This window comes from Notolabrus celidotus, chromosome 9, assembly GCF_009762535.1.
Source record: "Notolabrus celidotus isolate fNotCel1 chromosome 9, fNotCel1.pri, whole genome shotgun sequence".
Lineage (NCBI taxonomy): Eukaryota > Metazoa > Chordata > Actinopteri > Labriformes > Labridae > Notolabrus > Notolabrus celidotus.
In genome coordinates this window covers 27,450,683-27,469,369 of record NC_048280.1, presented here as the reverse complement: position 1 = coordinate 27,469,369, position 18,687 = coordinate 27,450,683, and the positions used below count along the sequence as shown (strand labels likewise).

General features: G+C 39.6%; 2 protein-coding genes across 3 annotated transcripts; one reads left to right on the top strand and one right to left on the bottom strand.

The window, feature by feature from the left end:
* kctd9a (potassium channel tetramerization domain containing 9a) lies at positions 1-2,781 on the bottom strand. The gene is made up of 9 exons (XM_034692210.1): positions 2,577-2,781; positions 2,130-2,251; positions 1,992-2,035; positions 1,808-1,904; positions 1,020-1,078; positions 800-928; positions 643-710; positions 454-549; positions 1-366 (listed from the first exon to the last, which is right to left on the bottom strand). Exons 1-9 carry the CDS (start codon positions 2,622-2,624, stop codon positions 151-153), a joined length of 879 nt encoding a protein of 292 aa, XP_034548101.1. The 5' UTR covers positions 2,625-2,781; the 3' UTR covers positions 1-150.
* A 2,334-nt stretch (positions 2,782-5,115) lies between these two features.
* ankrd39 (ankyrin repeat domain 39) lies at positions 5,116-7,116 on the top strand. 2 transcript variants are annotated; one of them, XM_034693075.1, is made up of 4 exons: positions 5,116-5,537; positions 5,724-5,827; positions 5,924-6,127; positions 6,235-7,116. In XM_034693075.1, the coding sequence occupies exons 1-4, from the start codon at positions 5,444-5,446 to the stop codon at positions 6,379-6,381; spliced, it is 549 nt and encodes a 182-aa protein (XP_034548966.1). In that variant the 5' UTR covers positions 5,116-5,443; the 3' UTR covers positions 6,382-7,116. The 2 variants fall into 2 exon arrangements, with proteins under 2 accessions (XP_034548966.1, XP_034548965.1); XM_034693074.1 differs by having other exon boundaries at positions 5,724-6,127.
* Positions 7,117-18,687: the final 11,571 nt, after the last annotated feature.

Here is an 18,687-nt window from a genome sequence, read left to right as displayed (position 1 = left end):
AGAATGGCCCTTCCTCCACACAGCTGAGGGGGCAGCAGGTGTGACATACCCAAACACAAAAAGATTGGTCCATTGTTTACCAGCAGGAGAGCAAACAATCAAAAACAACACAAAACACACTGCTAAGACAGGAGACAGAAATGTTTGCTTCTACACAGTCAGGTTTTTAATATGCATTATGAGCCAACACTGTGTGAAAAGAGTTTTCAGACTCACATCCAGGTTGGCTCCTGAAAGATCAGCCCGCTCCAGATTAGAGCAGCAAAGGTTAGCATGTGTCAGATTGCAGCGGCTCAGATTGGCCATTTTGAAATTGATGTAACGCAGATCAAGTCGGGACAGATCAGCGCCACTGAAATTAAGACCCTGAAAACAGTTTAAGGAATAGAGTTAAATATCTGTTTCATATGATCAAGTGATTGGGTAAACGTCCAGATTTTGATCCAGCTATACCTGACAGCGGAGCTCTGACTTGGTTGGTGTTGCCAGAAGAAAACGAACAAACTCTTTGCGGGAAATGGGAGAGTGGTCTTCGGGTGGCTGGGAGTTCTGTTGAAAAGTCAGCATGAGAACAGATGTGATGTAGAAGGAAAGTTTCACAATACTTAATATTGACGTTTACCTATATAAACTTCATATTACCCTGATTGCTGCTTCCAACTGTTCAGCAAGTTGCTCAATTCCAAAGAAGCGGGCCTCCTCAAGGACACCTGGATGATATTGATGACAATTAAAGGTAATCATATTCAAAAACACTTTTTCAGGGGGAATTAGATAGACGGCATTTCTGGGATTGTACCTCGTATATTTATGCCTTCATTGATAATAAGCTGTCCGTGTCTCAGGTAGTTGAGGATTGGCTCAAAGTACTCAGGGCTGCGGTCGATTAGGTAAGCCCCGTGCTCATCCCGCTTGTTCCCCCACACATCTGGAGAAAACACAGGGGTGGAAAACAACATTGAAACAGTCTCTTTGCATTGTAAAGAAAACCTTACTGACAGACTGCAGCCATCATTTACCTTTCTCTCGAAACATGTGAGCGAGCATACTCTCTGGCTCTTTGCTGACTAAGGTGCTCCTGAACACAAAAAAGACACATTCAAGACAGAAGACGATGAATGTGTACATATATAAACACAGAGGTACAGACAAGTCTGGTGGTCTTATGTCAAGGGTTTAGTACGGTGGCCCTGAAGGACATAACAAATTTACAAAAGATGAAACACTTTTACCATTTCTGAAACAAATTAACATTTCATTAAGGGAATGTACCAAATAAGTGATCGAGTGAGGGGTGATTTAGTTTGTTTTAATGGAGAAAAACCAAACGGAGATGGACATGGTTTACATATTAGGACATCCTCTGGTCTCAGAGTGAGGTGTCAGACCTCAGATGAAAAAGCATCATGTCTGCGCAAAACCGTCATCATATCTCTGCAAAACCTTCATCATGTGTCAGAATTCAGATGAAACGGCCTCAGACCACATAGCCTCAGGCTAAACAGAGTCAGGCTGAAAGGAGTCAGACTTATCGGTGAAAGTGTTCCGTCGTTTGTAAAATTGTCTCCAGCTTTGTAAAAGTGTTTTTATCTTTTGTAAATTTGTTTCCTCAAATGTAAATTTGTTTTGGCCTTGGTAAAAGTGTTTTGCTGATGTAATTTTGTTTTATAAAATTTTAAAATGTTTTCCAAAATGTAAATTTGTCTCCAACTTTGTAAAACTTTTTTATCTTTTGGAATTTTGTTTTGTCCTTCAGGGCCACCGCAGTTTACTACTAGTGCAGACAAAGCTTTAAAACCACAGATACCTGGTGGTGGTGAAGGAACGACCACCAATATTTAGTGTCAGCCAATCAGTATGAGCTCCTTGCAGATCGGATGTAACCTTGGCTTCATTTTGAGGATCTGTGATGCACAAAAGCAGAGGATTAAAGGTCTCTGAGACCATTTTCACACTTTGACTGACAGTAAATGAGACATGACTGAACTCACCAATAAATGGATCACCTTCTGACACATACAACACGTCGTCATCTCTGTCAGAAGACACACAAGACAGATCACACCATGAGTTGACATGCTTATAATAATAAGATCTGAAACATACTGATTATCAGTGTGGGAGCTTACCTTATGAGGGCAATGTCATCTATGAGACCACCCTTTCCATTGTACAAACAGGAGGCTTTGATTCCTAACTTATTGCTTGCTACAGATAGAAGATCTGACAAGGTCCCGTATACTGCTACAACCTACAAAGAACAGATTAAAGAGGACAGGGATTTATAGGATTTAAGGCTGGAACAAAAATGGGTCACTGCTGTAAAACACAAACTGAATGACACAGATATCAAGGCTGGGCTAATATTTACCCTTGTATAAAACAATGTGTATACAGCATACAATAAAGGCTTTATCTACACATCAAGTGATAGTTGGTATAAAAACAATGTGTAACCACAGTAGGTACAATGTGAGGGCAGCGTTACTGAGTTATAATGAAACACGTATGTTCAGCGGAAAAAGCCAGTCATTCTTCGGCCCAGACTCCCTCACTGGGCTCTTACTATTACCCACCTTGCCATTTTTAGATGTCCCGTTAATAAATAAAGTAACTCTTCTCATTCTATAGGCGCTTTGGTTACAAGTACTTTGTTACGATTGCTACAATAATTGGCGTTTGCCAGCCAACACTTCTCTGTCGATTCAGGCTGGCTAGCTAGCAAACATCAGACAACAACACGAGACGAGAGATGCGTTCACGGGCTATCGGGAAAACAGACAGTATGTGGTTACACACATGAAAACTGCTTTCAAGCTTTCATTTAATTTGATAGTATTTGTTTCTAGCATGTAAAAGACACACAAAAACTGGCGTTGTATGAATGCAAAAAATGATAATAAAACTAATAATCATAATACCATATTTCTCAATAGCTAAAACACTAACCCTATTGTCTGAACCAAACTCATAGCGGCTTGAACCCATGTATGAATCAGTCACTCTTGGCAAAACCATTAGCACTTTTCACCTGTTTGCACAATTTGCAAACACATTCTCACTCACTAAACACATTTCTCACTCACTAAATCACATGTTGCACTGTGGTGAACTTGTGTTACTATAAAGGTAGCACAGGTAGCAAAAGTTAAACACATTTCAAGCACAGGTGTCACAGCTTTAAACTCAACCACTCAAAACTGAACACACTTGTGGCTTATGTTGTGAGGACACCAATATAAGCCAGTTCAGACTGAGAGCACTATTTGTTGTAGGTTGTTCAATGGACAGAACTAATCTGAGGCAGGGGAGGAAGAGGAGGGGAGCGAAATCTAGAAAGACAAAGAACAGTAACTTCTGATGAAATCTGAGCTACAGTGACAGGCCATGTTCTTCTCATTTATATTTGTTTTAATTTATTTGTACTGTATACGGGAGCTGAATTCATTTAGCCTACTGTGAACAATAAACATTATTCTACAGCTTCATGTCCTGAGCTTTGTGTTTTCAATGTTTTGATGTAGTGTAATGATGACTGCTTAGTATTGTTTTTAATTTTGATTGACTTGGGGTATGATCTGACAGCATTGTTAGGTTTTGCAGGAAGAGTCAGACAGAGGTTTGGTGAATGAAGTTTAACATTTGGGTTTTGTGCTTATAGTGTTTAGAAAAGCGTGGTGGATGTCAAATAATGTGTTTTAGCAATTGAGAAAAACTAACATATCCCAAAAGGAGTGAGAAGAAGTAAAACCTATTAGATCTCACCCCTTCTCCATTATTAATTTATTAACAATGGCAAATTAGTTTAATATATACAGTATATTTTTTTAACATATTGCTTTATATAAAGAAGCTGACTATCACGACGGAATTCACAACTTGTGTCCATCATTAAATTTATGACCAGATTATCATGGAGATTGCTTTCAGTAATAATAATCCGGTGCAATCAAGGTAACTGAAAAATAATTAATACCATATTAGTAAACTGATTGTATCATATACAAGCAGTAGTGGACAGTAACAGAGTAAATGTACTTGAGTACAGTACTTAAGTACATTTTTTTAGTACCTGTACTTTACTTGAGCATTATTTTTTGAGGGAACTTATTACTCCACTACATTTAGAAGACAATTATTGTACTTTTCACTCCACTACATTTCCATCAATGCTCTAGTTACTCACTACTTTAGCTTTGAAGTCAGCTCATGAATTTCCTTCTCTTTTCTGAAATCTGATCCCTAAGACAGTAAAATGTGTTTATGTAGTTCTGTTTGTCTCAGTGGTTTAGTCGTACCTGTGTATCGTGCGTCTCAACTTGGGGCAAACACAGAGCAAATTTCACTCAGATCAGGCAGTTCATTTAGAGGTGGTAATGATGGCTATAATTATCCACCTGAGCACCCATGTCCATATCTCCAGCTTGTTAGAGGTTTTGAAATGAAGAATTATATTTATCGTTTGAAATGTTCTCCCTGTTTCCCACTCTGCCCAAACAAACAAACATTCACAGTCCAACCTGAGAAAGCGTGTTGAGCTACGTAACATTCGTTTTATTCCAGGTGAACATTTCAAACTAAGTTGTCTGTGCTTGGAGTAACTTAGTTTCTGTTTTTATTCCATTGTATGGTTTTTTTAGAGATTTCAAGTGGTGGTTTCTAGATAAACATAATGTAACAGAATGTACTCCTATGAACTCTTGACTGCGTTTATGTATTTTGAAAATACAACGTTTTTAGATTTTTTTTAACAAGTACTTTGAATACTTAAGTATTTTTTAAAGCGAATACTCCAGTACTTTAACTCAAGTAATCATTTGACAGAGCAATTTTCACTTATATTGGAGTAATATTTGACATGGAGTATCTATATTTTGACTCAAGTAGTGAAGCTGTGTACTTTGTCCACCACTATATATAAGTAGTTAAAATGCTTAATTGCAGCCGGGCAATTCAACCTTTCTTTTTTTTCACCTTTTATTTCTCCAAACTAGAGCCAAGTACAGAGGGTGGTTTTGTCAAACACAGATCATGCTAAATCAGAGGGCTCATGAAGGCAGCATCATGGCTGCAGTTTTCTGATTGGTTGGGTCTCTTATACGTAAGCACGTTTGTTTTATTCATCAAGTTGCCCGGTGGACATGAAGCTGTTTGCAATGTTTCTCTTCTCATTTTGCTCACGAATAAGCAGCAATTCATTGATCATAACCTTTATTTAGTGTGTTTCAGTCATACTGTTAAATACTCATTGGTCTGTGGGTCTCATGCACTCGGCAGCTTGTCCAGTTGGTGGTGGTAATGTAGCTCGAAGTTTTCTGGAAATGGATAGAAGAAGAAACGCGGAACTGTCTGTCAGCAAAATGTTTACTCATACTTAAAAAAAGAAGCAATAGAACTCTGGTTTGACTTCATCTGGGACTTTCTGTAGCACACAATTACTTCAATGATGGCATCTGAAAGCCACAACTGTTCCTGTTGCTCCCATCCAGTCTCCCCCAGTGTTCATCAGACGCTGAATGAAATGGATTTTGAACGAGGTTTGTATTTGTGTGCAAGGCTTATAATGGGAGATCTATATAGTTGAAGCTTTGACCTACAAATTTAAACCTTCCAATGAGTTATCTTTGGAAAGGGACTTTTGATGGCAGTGAAATTCATTGCTACTTCTTCTGATCAGTCCCTCGTGAAGCCTACAGTGCTGTGTTGTCTGTTTTCCCCTGTAGGTATCTGGTCTGCTGCAATGGATGGAGACCTGGAGAGGGTTAAATCTTTGTCCCAGAGGGGCACAGATCCAAACCTGAGAGACAAAGGAGGATATACAGCTCTGGTTGGTTTTTCTAGGGATATGATTTGCAATAAATATTGTAGTGTCTGCTGTTCTTCTAAATCTAAATCACTGCGTCATTATTGTGGTTTGTTTCAGCACTATGCAAGTCGCAGTGGTCATCACTCAGTATGCACGTTTCTTCTGGAGAATGGTGCTTGTGCATCTCCCCAGACACCAGGCGGTGCCACACCACTCCATCGATCAGCGTACTGCGGTCATCTTGATGTGGTTAGACTTTTGCTGCACCACAGAGCAGATCCAATGATCTGCGATGATGATGGTGCTTCCTCTTTACACAAGGTAGAAAACATCCTCCTATTCGAAATACAATGACACCAGTCCAGAAAGAAAATGTTATGATACTATAATGTGTGCCTATACTTTTGCAATTTGTAATGCTCAAGCAGGCTGCAGAACGGGGTCATGAGGAGGTGTGCCAGCTGCTTCTCGAGCACAGTCCAGCACTCTGCAGCCAGGCAAACAAAAGGCTGCAGCTACCCTACCAGCTGGTACCCAAGGGAGACCTGCAGGAGCTCTTGAAACCACCTCGGTGAAATCAGGGACATTGCATCTGCAGCATTTAGAGGTGCTAAGAACAGACACATAAGTTCATAACAGGTGAGTTAGATTATGTTCATCTTGACCTGGATTACCTGGACCTAGATACATTTGGCTCATTTTTTTCTGGACTTGGGCAGAGAGCCACTGAGAGAAACAGATCTGATACAACATTGTATTTTTTTGTGCCTAAGCATAATGATCATCGTGTTTATGCAGAAACACAAAAACAGACTCAACAAATTAAAAGACAATGTGATAAGATAACAAATGTCAACATTTGTGGTCAGAGTATTCTCAGAGCATTTTACAAGCATCTTGCTCACAGGTGGCAAGAAGAACACACATTGTTTACTCAAGAGGAAGTACAGATACATGTGTAAGAAAAGATTTGTTGAGTAGAAGTTCTGACTTGTCTTCCTAAAGTGAAAAGGTTCAGGCTCCAAACTGAACCAATGTTATTTCAGTAAAAAGTTGTCCTGCAGAACAGTTTTATCATTTCTGTTTGTGCAAAGTTAACTAAACCTCTGACTGAAGGTGTATTTAAGATACTGTTAAAACTCTGATCCTTGTAACCTGAAAATAAAGTTTAAAATAGACTTTACTTGAATGTTCAAACCTGTTGCTGCTCTGAATGACAATTACATTCAAATTAAGTTTAAAAAAAGATATTGAGGTTATATCGAAGCAATTAAAAAAAAACCAAAACAATAATGATCAGGCAAAGAAAAGCATCATGTAGACTTTACTTAGGGTACTTTATCTTCTTCCAAATGGCCAAACAATGATGGGTTGGAGTCCCTACAGATATATGCAGAGATGTACAGTGAACTACACAACACTAGGACACTCCAGAATGTGCTGTCACTGAAGCATCAATGGTTGTTTACTCTGAACGTTTGCCATGTTTTTTAAACCAGTTTGTATGAAAACCTGAGGGCGACACCTCACGTGAGTTGCATCGTTTGTTCAAAGCTTGATATGAAAAGGCAACTGGACTTGGTAGAATTTTATAAAGACATTTCACCTCTCCTCCAAAAGGCTTTTTCAGTTCGGACCAGACTGGGGAAGAGTTTGGAAATATAACCCTCTTTGTTAAACTTAGTATGACAAACTTGAACCTGGGGGGACAGGCCTTCTCTGTCGCTGCCCCCACCCTCTGGAACTCTCTCCCCCAACACCTCAGATTCTCTCCCTCACTCACCAAATTCAAATCCAAACTCAAAACCCACCTATTTACAATGGCTTTTAAACTATAATTGATTGCTTCTTTGTTTTGTTTTGTTTTATTTTTCTTGTTTTATTTTGCTGCCTTGCTTTTCTTTGCTTTTTTGCTCTGTTTTCCTTTGCTTTTCTATTGTATAATTTATTTTCTTGTAAAGTGTCTTGGAGAATCTTTTAAAGCGCTTTTATAAATAAAATGTATTATTATTATTATTATAAACTTCTGTGAAGTAATTCTTACTGTGCTCTTTAAAACCTGTGTCAGCAGAGGGAGCTGTTGTTTTACAATCTGAATGTTCTCTCGAAGTAGAGCATGTGAATTTGCTGGCAGCTTACACACAGTGACCTCATTCGAATCTCCCAGCACCCTGTCTGAAAACTGAAAAGTGAACAGGGTGAGTGTTCAAAAGAGAGAAAAGAATCAGTGTAGCTGTTAGAGTTGATAGTAAGACATCATGAGTGGACGTCACTGCTCAGAGAAGTTATGTTTTTCCCACTGTGCCAGGTTGCTTGTCTTGCATTGGTACAGTTATTCACTAACAACTTCAACAAACTTTGAATAGTATTTCAGGTCACTTTGACACATTTGAATCATTAAAAATGTTTTGAAATTTGACACAGTCTCATGAACACTCGCGTTCAGCCTACATATTTTTCCAATGACTCTTTGCTACTTATGCAAAATGTTTCAACTGCTTCAATGTGAGTATTTTAGCAAAGACTTGGGACCCAGCGCTTGTGATGTCAAGCACCAAAAGTTTTCCACACTGAGAGCAGATACTGATGGTTTTTGTAGGTTTTGGCAAAGTAAAAACCTCAAATCGTTTGATTTTTTCCTCCAGCCTGGAAACTCAGGATGCTCATTAGTAACACACAGTATCTATTTAAATATAAATGTGATCTGGTATTCAAAGCAAACTTAAGAATAGTTTCATCATTGCACATTCTTTGATGTTTTTTGACTTTCAAACTTTCTGAAAGGATAAGCAGTTATTAACTTTTTTCCTGCCAGCAGGCTAACCTAGAGGATTTATCCTTTCTGAAGTTACCAAAAGCACATCACTGTGTGCTTTTCTCAACCAGTGTTTTATTTGTAATGGACCAAAGGATGGAAGCCTGCGGCTGACTTAAGGATGTTGATATTTCCATGTCTACAGAAACAGATGGAAACTCTCTAAACCAATGTCTAATATATTTACTTATTCAAAGCATGTTCAATAAGTAACACATGCACATACAGGAGGCAGATACACTCTCCTCTGAGCTATACTGCACTTCTCCTGCGCTCCTGCAGTCCGCACAAACATAAACCAGCGACAGGAAACCTCTCACTGCACTCTGAGGAACTTTCATTGGGTCTGCCGGTGGGTGGTGTTTCAAAAACTACCTTCAAACCACATCCAGTGCCGTGACTGGAGGGGTGCCAGGCCACATCTGGAGCTCATTGCAGCTGACGCCACACAGCACAAGGAGATGGGGTGTTGGAGCAGGGGGAGGGGGGGTTGATGGGGTGGGATGGGGGTATTTAAGCTCGGAGAACAAATCCAAGAGAGCTGTTTACGCTCAGTGACAAGTTCCTCCCTCAACACAGCTGAGCGGCCGTAACGAGGATCACCCATTTTGAGTGCCACATGTCGGTAATAGCAGGGGTTTGCTCAGCCTTTTCTGCACTGCTCTGTGAAGAAGTCCCTGTTATTTTAATTTCCAACTGAATCAGAATAGGACCAGTGTTTTTGACTGGCACACAGATGATCACAGCCGCCCACAGCACCTCCTAATTGTTCCCCTGCCAGGTTCTTTGTAGCACAATCAAAGTTGATGTCTCCGATTTGCAAGCAGTGAGTGAGGTAATGAAAACCCTCTGTGTCACTCAGTAAAAGCGGAGGAATAGTAAGGGCCTCATTCTTTTTTTTTTTTTGATAGATTTTCATGAGCTGGTTTGCATTTGAGAGCTGTGTTTCCCTCTAATGTGGAAACAATCAGAAACTGGTCTTTGATGAGCAGCTTATCAGGACTTTTTAACACATTTTCAAAAAGTTTCTTTCAATTAAGTGTGCTCTTAAACAGGTTTCTTCAGTAAAAACTTACCAGCTAGTGATTTCAAGAAGCATACAGTGTGATTTTTAGGCTTAGCTTTGAGAGCCTCCCTGTAATGTGAGGACTCCACAAGAGGAGGAATTTGGATTACAGCTCTGTTTAGTGAGGTTTATTTGGAAAGCAATGAAACTTCCTGGCCCTGGAACCCACTTCCACCATAATGAGCCCGAGTTAAACCAGGGCTGGATGTTATTTTCTTCAGAAATAGAAGGTGGTCTGTGTGCCATGCTTGAACGACACATTTGAAGTCAGAACTCTGGCTTTATTTTAAACAGCACTGAGGCCTCAGAGTGGATGAGGAGAACAGTTTATCCTCTGTGAAGATCTGTCCTGTTTGAGAATTATGTGTAGGCTGCAAAATTGGTATTTTAAGACTAAAATAATGGTCCAGCTCAGTACTTACAACATGTTCAATATAATGAGGTTTTAATTGCGGCATAAGTCTTTTTGAGATACGAGGGTGCTTGTTTTCACAGATTAAAGGCTCATCTGGTCCTTATCTTTTCTTTCACCTGTACAAAATTAATGCCACTTTCTGGCCTCCCAGCTGCCCCGCCAGAGCCCGACCTGTCTGAGCGCTCCACAAGTAATCAGGTAAATGGCTGGCAGATGGGCACACATTAAGAAGTGGAGTACCAGTGTCTGGAATGGAGGACCGCCCCGTGTTGTCTCATCTGCATCTGAGGGGAAGCAGGAGTGTTGGTGTCGGATGAGATGAGGGGGCGTGTGTAATCAAATCTGAGGGAGCTGCTGCTCAGAGATGCTGCATAATCCAATTTAGACCCACTCCCACTTCAAAGCAGCATGTTTTCTGCTGCTTGAAGTGATGTTGCAGATCTTCAGCTCAAGCTTTCCAGGTCAGCGGGTGATAAGAGCCATGAGTCTAGGCTGCGGCTCAGCTCTTTCTGGCAATCAGCACTCTGACTGTCAGGCTTATCAAATGATCCAGACGCATGTGATTCAAATTTTTTTAAGCTGATCTGAAATACTTTTTTTTTCTTCAGTCATTTTAATATTGTACATTAAAGCCATATCTGTTGAACTTCAGGCCACACTTAGACTAAAATGCGTCAAACACATCTGGATGATGTCAAAACGTCCCTACAGGCGATTATAATCATGTAAAAGTTTCCCCAGGAAATAGTGCTTAGTGCACATGCTGTGATTTTGCTCTTATTACGGGTACATTAAGAGGGAATGTTTATTTTCCCGGATCCTTTTTTCCAGTCTCTTTGGTGGATGGTTAAGCTTCTTTATATTGATTATGGAGATGTAATCTTCTCAAAAGCAGGGCCAGACAAACAACCCATAAGCTGTGCCATATGAGTCAGACAACGATTAATGAAGCTTTTGGTATCATATATCCAGGTCCCATCATACCTGACTGTTGTACAAATTAGATTATCATGTATCCTCTGCTAAGTCTGCATTCTAACTTTGTAAATCTACTTCATGTACTCCAGGTGCACTGAAACTCAACTTTTGCAGCATGTTTTTTTTGGAATTTGACATTTCTTCTACATATTGAATTTTAACCTATAAGTTAATTTAGTAAGGTGCATGTACAGACTGCTGCTGAAATACACAAAGGATTAGCCATAGACTGTATAACCAGATGGACAGCACACCCGCTGCCTGATAGTGAAGCCAAAACTTTTAGAGCTCCTCCTAATGACTGGCTGTCTATGGGTGAAACATGTCAAATTGGTTTAAGTGTGGCTAACATTAGCAGAGCTTGCATTACCAGCCTTTGGTCCTCATTTCAGATTAACGTCATCATACCTGTGCTGGTTACGCATTGCTCCAGACAAGTAGTTATATGCCAGTGTAACCAGACACAGCCTACCTACAACTTTCTTGATCAAAATATCACCAAACTGTGTTGCACTACAAGGTACCGTCTGTCATCTGTGTTTGCATTATAAGTTATAACATTACAGCATTAGGTTGAATTGATATAATGTGGATTGTTTGAAGACGCTATCTGATAAACAAACATTAAGAGTTACCAAAACTCATCCAAAAGTTCTACCTTTATTAAATATTTCCATCATATCTATGAATGAAATGATTGAACAATTGGTAAAGAAGTCAATGTAGTGATGAGTCCACTGAGAGTCCATGATACCTCCTCTACAGCGCATTTCTGCTTCTTTTAGCTATTTAAAAATTTGTACTAGACCCAAACTATGAAGTTTTGATTGTCCCATACCCATTGTGTGGTTTTCTGTTAAAAAAAATCTAAAAAGCTACGGCACACTAACCTGTGCAAACATTATTCAACATCTTAATGCTAAACAGCCAGACACTTCCTCAGGTTTTCAGTACAGAAACAGCCAAAAGTGAAGGGAACTTTAGAATAGCATTCATCAGGTGAGGAAAAACACAACTTCATAAGATGAACACCAATGTTGCTCTTATCTGTTTCATGTGTAAAAAGGCCCCTGCTTGCCAAGGACTTTGCTTTATCAACTTAAATTGTGATTATGTTAATGCTTTTTTCGGACGTGTTGCTGCTGCTCCCACAGAGGACATACAAATCTATGTTAAATAGATATGCTGATGTGTGGTTACGGTCCGTTAGCCACACCAGCGCAGGTAACCAACCAGTTTAAATGTCATTCAACTTTACAATGTTTACATCCGTTCAAAAGCACCAGTTTAAACATTCTGATATATAATATATAATATTATAATTTATATATTATTAATATTATATTGTGCTAATATTTTTGTCTTTTTTTTAATTTCACCAAAGATAGGTGTCAAATCCAGCTGTTTGGAGCGAATATTAACATCAGGGACAGCATAGATAAGTAATATAAACCTGCATGTTGAGGTGAGTGCTCATGATTACTGAGTACAATGGTGGAGAGTAATTAAGCACATTTACTTCAGTACAAACTGAGGATACTTCAGTATTTCCCTTAGATTTTACACCTCTACTCCAAAACACTGCAAAGGCTTGGTTTCTATTTTCAATGAACAACACACACACACACACACACACACACACACACACACACACACACACACACAAGAAACAATACATCATAGTAAAATGGTCAAATCTGAAAATATTCTCATATCCAAAGAAAGGCCAAAGAGAAGAGATGGGACTTCAAAATATATTTCAAACATTCAATACGTGGGGACATCTTTGTTAAAGTGGTAAGCTGTTCAACAAGTTAGGGGCAGCTACTGCAAAGGCTGGATCTCTTCTAGTTTTGGGCCTAGTTTCAGGCACACGCGAGAAGCTGATTGGCTTGATTATGAACATGTAGAAAGTCAGCAGAGTAAGGTGGTGCCAATCTATTAAGGTTTCTAAAAATCTTCTTTATTTCTTCCCAGTCAGGAGACAGATGTGTGAATTTGAACCTGCTGCTGGTTTCAAATACATGACAGGTCTTAACCATAGACTGTAAAAAATATGGACGTAGTATCCGTGACGTCACCCATCTGTTTCTGAACGCTGTTTTGAAGCCAATCGGGAGCGGCAGCCATATTGCTTCTGTCGAGCCAGTGTGACGTAAAGAGGCAGGCTTTGAGCCTCCTTGCCAACAGCTACAGTGTTTCTGCAGGCAGCAGTGCCTCTCATTGGAAGACTAGTAATCTCAATATTTTTGAAATTGCTGCGTTAGAAAAAAATTCACCCCCCTCACAGTGAGAGGACATCGAGAAATGAGCTATCCAGACTACACTCATCTTTTGTTCCAGGCTGTAAACATGTTTATTTCTGCTGTAAAGATCGTCTTTTTCCCATTCATGTGTATGTGACTTCCGGTACTTCCGGAGCCAGCCTCAAGCGGATCCTCGATGAACTGCAGCTTTTAACACTTCCGCATTGACTCATATTTTTAGACCGGAGGTTGCCGCTTGGTCTTAACTCACATACAAAGAAGAAAGATGTCTTAAAGGGATAGTGCAAGGGTTGTTAAGTGGGGATAAGATACTACACTTGTCAGTAGTAAGTGTATCAGCCACAAGCTTTCCTGGTCAGCTTTCCTGTTTTCACAGAACAGCTGGATAACCAGAACAGAAGCTAAGCTCTTAGCCAATGCTACCATGTCATTGTAAACACTAATATCGGAGTAAGTGTACGCTCTATTTGAAAAATTTTCAGAGCTTTATTTTCCATCATAAAGCCCATTCATATTTTGTACTATTCTCAGACTCCTATAGAACTCCTATCGCTCAAGTGCAAAAATGCATAAAATTGCAAAGAATTTGGGGATTTCATCATCTGCAATTAAAATAATTAAAAGATTCAGAGAATCTGGAAAATTCTTTGTACAAATTGGACAAAGTGGAAAACCAATACTGGAAGGATGTGATCTTTGGGCCCTCAAACAGCACTGTATTAAAAACAGACTTTACTCTGTAGTGGAAATCACTGCATGGACTATAAATCACTCCAAAAAACTGTTATCCATCACTATAGTTCATTACTGCATCCACAACGAGTTCAAATTTGACATTTGTTTTGGAAATCATGGACAGTACATCCTGCCCTCTACTGTAAAAGCAAGAGAGACCACCCAGCTTGTTATCAGCACACATTTCAAAAACTTGTATCTGTGATGGTAAAGGGTTGCATAATACAGTAAGGAGATGCCAAACTACATTGCATGTATTACAACAGCATGGCTCAGTAGCAGACTGGTCTGCTTGCAGTCCCAGCTTGTAACCCATATAAAACATTTGGAGCATCAGGAAAATTAAATACATAGGCCAGGAGACCCCCGAAACGATGAGCAGCTGAGATCATATATCAGGCAAGAATGGGACATTTCACTTTCAAAACTTCAGAAACTGTTGTCCTCGGTTCCTAAATGTTTACAGAGTGTTGTTAAAGAAAGAGGTGATGCAACACAACCGTAAACATCCCAAAATTTTTGAATACTTGTTGTTGGCATTACATTTAATTTAATTAAAGTTTTAGGTTACATATTTGATGTATCATGTCTACTGCTATTCAATCATTGACAGAGATTAATCATGAGGGACAGATTTCCTGTAAAGATCCTGCAGTCCCTCACTTTATGAAAATCCGATCAGATAAATCTCCTTCTTCAAAGTCCTCACACATCATGAAAGAATTAGTTGGAGGGCAGAACTAAAAAGCTCCATTTGATGCTGATTATCCACTACTAAAACAAAGCAGCTGACGCCAAATTAGTTAAGAGTCAGCAATACATTTCCTAATGTAGTGACAATCCTCCCATTCAGTGTGATTGACCAGGGGAACGTAACACCGGGCTGCACGTGTAATTGAACAAGATGGTTACGCTGATGAACTGAGACTCACAGAGGCACGCCGTCCCTCTGTCAGCAGATGCCCGGCACACACTGGTCCATTCATATGCGCATTCCTGTCTCTCCTCTCGCAGCTCAGCAGGTTCCTCCTGGCCACTCAGGACAGGGGCCGACGCACACAAAGGGTCTTCAATCTGCCTCAGACAACAGCCAGCATAAAGGCCCGGAAAGCCACAACAGCGTCCTGTCAAAGAGTGGGGGGGTTGGGGGGGTGGTTGTGAACAGAGCTTGGGGGGCCCTGTGCAGAGCAGGGGCGCTGCTGACTGATGGATGAGGGCTGGGCTCTGAGGTTTTTTTGTGCATAAAGGAGGATATTTGTACTTGCCCAGTAACAATGGAATGCAAACAGTAAAAAGCTGGGACAATAAAACAGCACTTTGGGGCGATGAAGAGGCTGCTAGGGAAATCATCATGCAAAGCAAACCCCGGGGGCTGGGGTGGCAGATATTGTTCACTCTGAGGATTGCATGACTCCATGTTTGTTCTCATGCTGATGTGTGGCTTAGCCTGCCTTCGGTTTGCTTTTGCATAAGGTACCCCTGGCTTTAACAGCGTCCGGCACATTTCCTTACACTGAAAGGAAGTGAGGAGTGATCAGAAATGCCCCACCTTATCTTAAAAACAGGCTGAGCTTTTGTTTGCAACATCTAAGCTGAAGTTCAACTGACTCTAGGACCCACATAGGTTTTGCCCTATCTTAACATGGCTTTGTGTAATTATTAATTAAAATGATAAACTTTATGCCGTCATTTTACAGCCTGTCACTATCTGTGGGCCTGTCTATATGTTTCTTTAGCAACCATGGCATGCACATATCACAGGCACAGGTTAATGATTAATGATTGAAGCTTTTCAGGTGAGCCTCGCATGATACAAGTCCTGCTTTCATTCTTTTATGTGTGCTAGTAAACAAACAGAGAAATATACAGGACACTTTCATACAAACAGGCAGCTTCAAGTGCTTCACAGACGAACAGACTGAAAAAAAGGACAAAAAATGACAACAGCAAATACAGTTTTTTTGAATACTTAAAAACTACAACATTAATACAAGGAACATGTCCAAAATAAAAAATAAAAGTCTTTAAAAAGTTAACTGAGATAAAATAAATACCTGAGATAAGTCCAAAGTAAAACAATGATACAAAAAGTCTGACTTAGACCATAAAACATGTCTCCCCTTTGTGGCTATAAACAACCAAATGCCATCTTTTATTGGTCTCCAATTGCTTTTTTTAATTATGTCTCATCTGTTTTGCACACATTTTACCACCCTCAGCTTTCACTGTTCACAGTGAGGGGGAGATTTCCAGAGTTCCAGATATATGACTCATCTCTTATCATAAGAAGAAAACAATAAGCATCCAAATGAATAAACAACGACCATATGTTAGGAGATCTGCCAAGGCTTTCGTGTCTTGTGTGGAGCCTATTATTAACGGCTTACAGTGCATCTCAAGGGAACCCTTTATCAGAGACACTGACAGAAAAAAAGAAACGTCTATAAACTGTCTGGTTCCACACTGCTGTTGCATCAAAGATCTCAGCCATGTTTTGATGCTCGGAAAGGGTAAGATGTGGCCGATGGCAGCACATGCACGTTTAACTCTCACTATTAGTTAACCTTATAAACATGCCTGCTTTTCTCTGGTATGTATGCGGTTGTAAAACTCACACTCCATCTGCTAAGCAGTACGAAACTCTCTTTGAAGAAGCAAGTTAATTTGGACTTGAGGTGAATTAAACAAAAAAAAAAGAAGATTAGAACTGTAAAAAGTGGTAGTCTCACCACAATCCAACAATTTCAACTTTAGACTGTGTGCTCTGTCTACCAAAAACACTTTAAGAAATTGTTGACAATTTGAGATGTATGCTATTCTATTTTCTTGCCAGGTTTAAAAAAGAAAAAAAAAGAAAAGACGTCTGTCAGTAATGTGTATTTTCAACATGCAGCCATAGCCATTAGCCGGTTAGCATAAAGATTGGTAGAAGAGAAAGAAAACATATTTTTCACCGGCACCTCTAAAGCTCACTGCTTAACATTTAACATCTACTTTTAATTCCATTAAAAGATAACGTACATAAAGTGTGCAAACTAACTGTTGTTTGATGTTTCACCACACTACTCCTTCCTGGAGTCCTGCTGGCAGCCTGGTTTAGCATTAAAAAAGTTACCCTCACAATCCCTGCACCTACGAAGCTAAGCTAATGTGATGTGAGGGTAGCTTCATTGTTAGTGCACAGACATGAGAGTTGAACTGATCTTCAAATTGAATTCTAAGAAAAAGAAACCAATAGCCCAAGCTTTCGCAAAATGTTCGTCTATGCTTTTTTTAAAACAGTAATCCGCCAACACTGAAGTATTTCTGACTCACATTTGTCAAATTTGTAAAACAATAATAACCTGGGATTTTGTCTTTTTTCTCTTCAATGCAGGCTTCATACTTATTCACTATTGGGTTCAGACATTGCCCAAAATATATAAAATATAATAATCTTTGAACAGAAGTCTGTACACGAGGGTCTGGATTTTCAGAATGGAGAGTATTCTGGTTGATGTTTTAGTACATTTCTAGTCCAAGTATTACTGACCAATCCTGTATTGGCAGGCTTTAGTGTATGCAGTGAAAACAGTCATTATGAGGAGCAAACTCAGAATGCACACTACTGTGATGATAACATCCCAGCTCCTGTTGGCAGTAAACTTAGGAGAATTGATCTATCTCTTTAAACAGATATTTTTATGCAAGTGCAGCTAACCAACCATTTTGGAAAAATTCAACTTGAACAACAAATCTGCTCTCAAAGGCCCATCAGTGGTTTCATTTCCTGACTTCCTGGAATGCATCAGAAATGATCCATCCATCCTCTCGTCAAAAAAATAAATAAATACATTTTAAGCTGTTTTCTTCAACTCCTGAGGACAGACCTGATGAAGTTTGCGTTTTCACTTTTTACACATCTCTGTTGTGATGTTGTTTTTTCTGTCAAACTTATGACTCTCTTTTTCAGTTTCAGGCTGATGAGGTAAGTCAGAGTGAGGCGTTTGATGTCTACTGTCCAATTGAGACCTGCTGGTACTTTAAACATGAGCTTAGACCATGGACTTGGACTGAATGCTGTTAAAAGTGATGCCTTTTTGTGACCTATTTAAGCAAACAAGACCATCATGTTGAAGACTGATTACCTCAATACTGTTTTTTTATGTCTGATAATGCTGCTGGGGAAAGTAAGTGATTAACATGCTACCGAAACAACCTTTTTTTCCCCATTTTCCACAACAAATGGAAGTCACAATGATATATTTTGACAGTTTGAAGGATGCATGACATGATTTATTGTCAAAAAACACTACCTAACAATGTACAAGACAGGATCAGCAAAGAGAGAAAACATGGGCTGTTTCCGAAACCACCTACTATACTAGCAGTACGTACTGATTTGGGCAGAATTCAGTATGTAGTAAGTAGTATGTGAACAAGAGCAAAATTTCACAGTATGCATCGGACCAGTCTGCCTCGCGTACTGTTTCCAATAATGCACAGTGCTCGGTCCGCCTTTTCTTTTTCCTTCTTTCTTGACGGGAGGAATTCCGTTTTTGGGTGATGTGGAAGTTATCAAATTACATATAAACCACTTCCTAACTTTTTAAATTATAAGTGGAT

Coding starts and splice junctions, on each gene's coding strand:
- kctd9a (XM_034692210.1), bottom strand. CDS start 2,624: ATGAGAAGAGTTACTTTATTTATTAACGGGACATCTAAAAATGGCAAG. Junction 2,252..2,576: donor GGACATCTAAAAATGGCAAG/GTGGGTAATAGT, acceptor TGTTCTTTGTAG/GTTGTAGCAGTATACGGGAC. Junction 367..453: donor AGTCAGAGCTCCGCTGTCAG/GTATAGCTGGAT, acceptor AACTGTTTTCAG/GGTCTTAATTTCAGTGGCGC.
- ankrd39 (XM_034693074.1), top strand. CDS start 5,444: ATGATGGCATCTGAAAGCCACAACTGTTCCTGTTGCTCCCATCCAGTC. Junction 5,538..5,723: donor TGAAATGGATTTTGAACGAG/GTTTGTATTTGT, acceptor TTTCCCCTGTAG/GTATCTGGTCTGCTGCAATG. Junction 6,128..6,234: donor GTGCTTCCTCTTTACACAAG/GTAGAAAACATC, acceptor ATGCTCAAGCAG/GCTGCAGAACGGGGTCATGA.